Genomic DNA, 5,675 nt, shown 5'->3' with positions numbered 1-5,675 from the left:
ATCGATGTGTTGTAATTCGTATACGAAACAATATGCCCTTGTTTGCAGGAAAACACTAACAAGTATCATATTGCAAGGAAGATCTCTATAATATTCCGTGACGAGACAGAAGTTTAGAGTTCAAGAACAAAGATAAACAACGATTAGTTTTATGGTACGTATTACACATTAAATCGAGGTAAACTCTCATGATTTCAAGGTTGTGATCTCGGATAGGTAATGTTTTTGACAATCTACCAATTGGTGGAAATCGAGATGTTCCGGTCTATAAATGGCATGTATTATTATGAATCCCCGATTTTATAATGCAAACATGCTTAAAACTGCTATTCGGAATTTGGATGAAAGCAAAAAACATCGATTCAAGACCTTTCCCAATTCAAAATTTGTTGAGCCAATTTACCCGAGCCGAAAACGACAAATTCATAAATAATGTACAAATTTTCATCAGGTAATATACCAAAATAACCCTCCAAAAGAGTCCTTGAGAACTAATACATGCATGCTTGAATTGCACATCCTTCTTTCCCCATATTCAACATAACCCAATTCCCCCAAAATTGCAATTTCCATAAGCTCTGCTTAGAACTTCACATTCTCTTTCAAGTAACACACCACTTCTTGCTGCAAAAAAATCGTCCGAAACCAAAACTTCAACCGGGGAGTGATAAGTCGTGTTGTTCGAGGACAAAAACATGATCTTTGGTTTTTTATTACATTTTAATTAACTAAATGACAATTTAATCCTTAATAATAGAGCGTAAACTTTTAAAAATGAACACTTATTTAGGGACGAATTCAAATAGGAGTATGGACATGCATATCGAGATAGATGGAGCAGAAAGAAAACAAGCCTCTTGCAAATGTAGCGGAAAAAACTTACGATCAAACATAGAAGAAGGCATCCGGCCGCACCAGGAAACAAAACGTACCAAAACTTCAAGTGGTGAAACTTTGCACCATCGATAAACAACAACGGCAGGCTTGCAGCTGTGTATCGGAGGCAAACGGTTAGTGAAACGATGAAAATACCCTTTCTAGTGAAATGACGAAAATATCCATTTACGATATACGCACCTGGTGGATGCACGGCACGAGCATAGATCATGAAGGCTAGCGATACGGAGAGGGCAGTGCTCCGAGCGAGCCAACCCGGTCCAAAGAATGAGAAGGCTAATACACCAATTGCTGCACAACCCATTTGAGCCATAAACATATTGTACTTCTGCAATTTTGCATTCACAAACGAAAATTTGTTTGAGTTTTTTCTCTTTTTTTTTCTATTTATTTTTCAACAAAATAAAAAAAAAAACATTATAAATATAGAAACTGGATATGTTCAAAGATAGAGCTAGCTACTAACGTGTGTAAATTACATCAAAAGTGTGTTTTGATTCTTATTTTAGATAACATAATTTTTAAAAGCCCGATTAAGACATTCCAAATAAAAATGTTTAATTATTTTTTTTTTCAAGAAATATTTTTATTATAACTGTATCACATGTTTGGCTTAATTCAGAAGTTGTCTCTTAATTGCAACAAAGACATAATATGCTATTTTAATTGTACAAAAGATACTAAACATTTCCCAAAACGATGTTTTTGTAAATAAGTTCAAGGAACTGAAATGAAGTATGTTCAATTTTGGTTCAATTCTTATGCAATCAGCAATTCCATACATAAAAACCAATATACATTGCAACAAAATGGGTTCATTAGGACCCACAACCGTTCTATTAAAGTACCTAGTGAGAGTTTTAACTTTATAAGACCAACAACTGTGTGTCTACACGAATACGTTATAGTAAGTTGTTAGACGATCTAACAAAACTAAAAAGAAAATCGTTTTTGAAAAGTGTTTTATGAAATGTCATACAAAGTTCTAATATGATGATTTAGTTCTTGAATCCTATTAAGATTTCATTTTTTTTCCTAACGACTTAATTGTTTCAAAAGGATTGTTACAACATATTTATATAAAATGTATAATTATCGGTCATATAAACTTAAAAGTTCCATTAAACAATCTATTTGATCAATTGAGTGTCAAAACATATTGTAGTGCTTTGAGTATTCAATGACCGACCGATCTAACGGGCTTAAAATCAAAATTGCGTACATCATATATATATATTATAGAACGTAACGAATATTAATAACAACCTAAATGTATCTTAGATCTAAATTTAAAGATTGTTGAATATAAATAATCTTATTAATATGAATCATGAGTCCGACAAGATGATTAAAATGCATGGTTTCCTGTTGCCATTCACCATTTCTTTGTATAATTTTAGGGGACATGCCACACCACATATATATATCCTAAAAGAACTTACTTATTATTATATAATATAAACCAATATTTTCATTGGGTTTTATTTAATTTATATATTTTTAATTTACTAGAAGAATACTCATGCAATGCAGTGAAATATATCTTCATTTTAATGTTTTATTTTATTTTTTGTCTATGTTGATATAATACGGTTTATGTGGTTTTAAGAAATATAATGTTTTTATTTTTGAATGAAAATAAATTTGAAGACATCATAAAAAATTATAATAATATATCGATATTAATATCAAATTAACTATTTAAAAATTCTCATTGTTTGTACAATTTCTTTAATTCAATGTTTTATTATAATTTAATTTAGGTAAAGTAATTTATTTTTGGCTTAACAATAATTTTTTATAAATATAATAATTCTGTTAGAACTCAATGATTATCCAAATTATATTTTAGATTTTTTATATTTAAAATAAGATATTTATCTTGTATTTGATTATTTTTATCTACACTTTGTTATACGAATTCAAAAATAGAGTTTTAATAAGTTGCACTTACACATAATTTACTTGTAATATTAAATTTAAGTAATATACATTAAATACAGTAATTCATGCATAAATAATGGTTTTTAACAATTTTTGTTAAATTCTTTATAATATAGTATAGATGTGACAAAATAATTAGAGTTTTTTTTATAAAGAATTGAATTTGTTGTTATTATGGGTCATATTATTATAAAAATAGCTTTTTATCTATTTTTGTCAATAGTTTTTTTTTCTTTTCCATATTTTATCTTTTAATTTCTCGACCATTTTTTCAAGTCAAAAACACTTAAAGCTACCCCCATATATATATATATATATATATATATATATATAGGTGAGCGATCAAATGCAAACCACTCAATTTGTACAAACCGTGCAAACCGCATTCAATCAATCATAATTTTTCATTTTGTTCATTTTTTTGTAATTATGAGAGGTTGATTAATCATTTTTATTGTGGAGGGTGTTAATCATAGATATTATCATCTTCATTATTTTAATTTTAGAGAAATACATGAAACAGTTTCATTAATGTTAGAGAAATACATATGAAACAATTTCATAACATATATTAAACAACTTCATCAAAAAAAGTATTATATGAAACAATTTCACAAGATTAAACAATTTCATGAAAAAATTTCATATGATTAAACAATGAAATCGACAGATGAAGGTGGTTTGCACGGTTTACACAAATGAAGGAGGTTTTCATATGATCACTCCTCTATATATATATATGTATATATATAGTTAGGTTAATTAGTTTAAATTAAAAAAAACAAAATTGATATTTGTGTTATATATCTGGTCAAAAAATTGATTACATGCAACTTCAACCGTCATTACACCAAACCCGCCTTTAAAGACATCAATGTTAAATTGAATTTTTTTTGCTCACTCAATAGTTAAGGCTAGTAAGGATTTAGGATTGAACCTGAATCCTGTCTTGTGTTTAAGTAAAGTCTACTCAACCCTTTATTAACTAAGTTACATGTCTAAAGGTTAAGAAACGATTTCCTAGTCCAGATCAAATTTTATAAAAATCTTGAAATGTTTCTTGATAATTGCCCTACAACATTTTTAAATTGACTATAAATAAACATAGCAAAAAAAAATTCATAAAAAACAAATAACATTGATATAAAATTCGATATGCTTCGTGGTCCAAAAGGATATTCCTCTTTTTACTGTTTAATACACAAATATATATATATATATATATATATATATAATTATATATAGCACAAATATCCACGTGAATCTTAAGGGTTTCTTGGCATTATATATATATATATATTATTTTCATTATTTTAGTGAGAATATCCCACAACAAATTAATACCCAATAAGCGATTTACTTGAAAAAAATCAATTTATATTTCTTTAATTTCCAACACCCAAAAGATTTAGTTGCTTTAAATGTAAAGGAGGTGGATTTGATGCCATTAATTGGCCAACTAAAAAGATAGACAAGTGCTCAACCAATTCACTCTAATAATAGGGGATTTATAGAAAGTCCTAAATATATCAGTTTCTAGTTTGTTTTATATTTCTTGTTTTAATAAGTTTATAAAACATTTTTTTAGGTTTTTTAACTAAGGTTTTTAGGACAGTTTTGAAATAAAACGTCATATTAATTTTTTTTTATATGGTGTTATTTGAAAATGTGTTAATAAAACCAAATATCCTACATGAAGATGTGTTTGTATACACTTCTCAATGACGTCATGTAAAAAAGCTAATACAACACATTTCCTTGAAAAAAAAAAACTTGTTAGAACGTCTTATAAACTCAGTGCTAACGCTTTTGTATAGAAGACACAATTCTTTTGCTTTATACAGTAGCCGATTAAGACATTTAGACATTTTATACGTCCTGTAAACCCCGTCTTATTGTAATGATTATCATAAAGAAAAGTAAAAGAGAATGTTTACCCGAGCACCGGGGGTTGCCGGAGTTGCAAAAAGGACGGCACAAACCGCTCCGAGTGGTGCAATGGTCATTGAAACTCCCTTTCGAGCCAACATCTGGTCCATCTTTCCCAACACAGCCATGGCCGCAAATGCACCTGTTTCCATTTACATATATTAGACCCAATTTGAACCAATTAATTACCACAAATAGAACCATGGCTACAAAACTTGGTTGAACCAAATAGAACCATGGCCTCAAAAGCTGGTGGAACCAACCAACCTGCAGATGGCCAAAGGATGTCACTTAGTGATGGAGCCTTGGAACCCTGATCAGGTTTCCAAGTGTCCCAATTGGATGCTAAGTTTCCAGCAGCTGCTCTAATACTTACAGTTGAATAATGGGTTTCAGAAACTGTTGTCCTTCTTCTTCTTGTAGAGGGTAATGGTAACAATGGCAATCGCAGTCGTAATGCATGGTGGTTTTCATGGCGGATCTTAACAAGATTAGAGATATAGGAAGAAGAAAATGCAGCCATGGATGATTGAAATGGAAGAGGGTTTGTTGTGTGTGTGTGTGTGTGTGTGTGTGTGTGTGTTTTGGGTCAAAATTTAAGCAGAATCAGAGGGCTGCTGACAGGATGAAATGAGGGAAGACAAGTGTTTGTGTGTGTGTGTGTGTGTGTGTTGGCGATTGGAGGGTTGGAAGAGGCAAAGGTGAAGGGGCAACATGAGGCCAGTTTTTTCCCATTCAAGTCAACTTGTTATCTCTTTATATACGTTATGTTGTCTTTTTTCGATTTTAGGTTGTTTTCTATCCAATTTTCTTTTTATTATTCCAATAAAAATATGTTGTTTCAAAATTAGCTTATTTTACATATTTAATTGGTTTTTTAATCAATTTTCTCTCGAGTTGACATA

The 5,675-nt window shown here is 29.9% G+C and overlaps 1 protein-coding gene across 1 annotated transcript; it reads right to left on the bottom strand.

Moving 5' to 3' along the window:
- Positions 1–343: 343 nt before the first annotated feature.
- On the bottom strand, positions 344–5,405 carry LOC112511228 (transmembrane protein DDB_G0273707/DDB_G0273361-like). Its single transcript, XM_025116763.1, has 5 exons — positions 5,038–5,405; positions 4,779–4,912; positions 1,078–1,225; positions 884–990; positions 344–624 (listed from the first exon to the last, which is right to left on the bottom strand). The coding sequence occupies exons 1-5, from the start codon at positions 5,291–5,293 to the stop codon at positions 583–585; spliced, it is 687 nt and encodes a 228-aa protein (XP_024972531.1). The 5' UTR covers positions 5,294–5,405; the 3' UTR covers positions 344–582.
- Positions 5,406–5,675: the final 270 nt, after the last annotated feature.

Source organism: Cynara cardunculus, assembly GCF_001531365.2.
Source record: "Cynara cardunculus var. scolymus isolate 2C chromosome LG 4, CcrdV1, whole genome shotgun sequence".
Taxonomy (NCBI): Eukaryota; Viridiplantae; Streptophyta; class Magnoliopsida; order Asterales; family Asteraceae; genus Cynara; species Cynara cardunculus.
This window is presented reverse-complemented; position numbering and strand designations above follow the sequence as displayed.

What these genes read in the sequence shown, in the direction of transcription:
- LOC112511228 (XM_025116763.1), bottom strand. Translation starts at nt 5,293, where the DNA reads ATGGCTGCATTTTCTTCTTCCTATATCTCTAATCTTGTTAAGATCCGC. An exon ending in CATCCTTTGGCCATCTGCAG is followed by an intron (nt 4,913 to 5,037) that starts GTTGGTTGGTTC and finishes AAATGGAAACAG; the next exon opens with GTGCATTTGCGGCCATGGCT. An exon ending in GCCTTCTTCTATGTTTGATC is followed by an intron (nt 625 to 883) that starts GTAAGTTTTTTC and finishes ATTTTTTTGCAG; the next exon opens with CAAGAAGTGGTGTGTTACTT.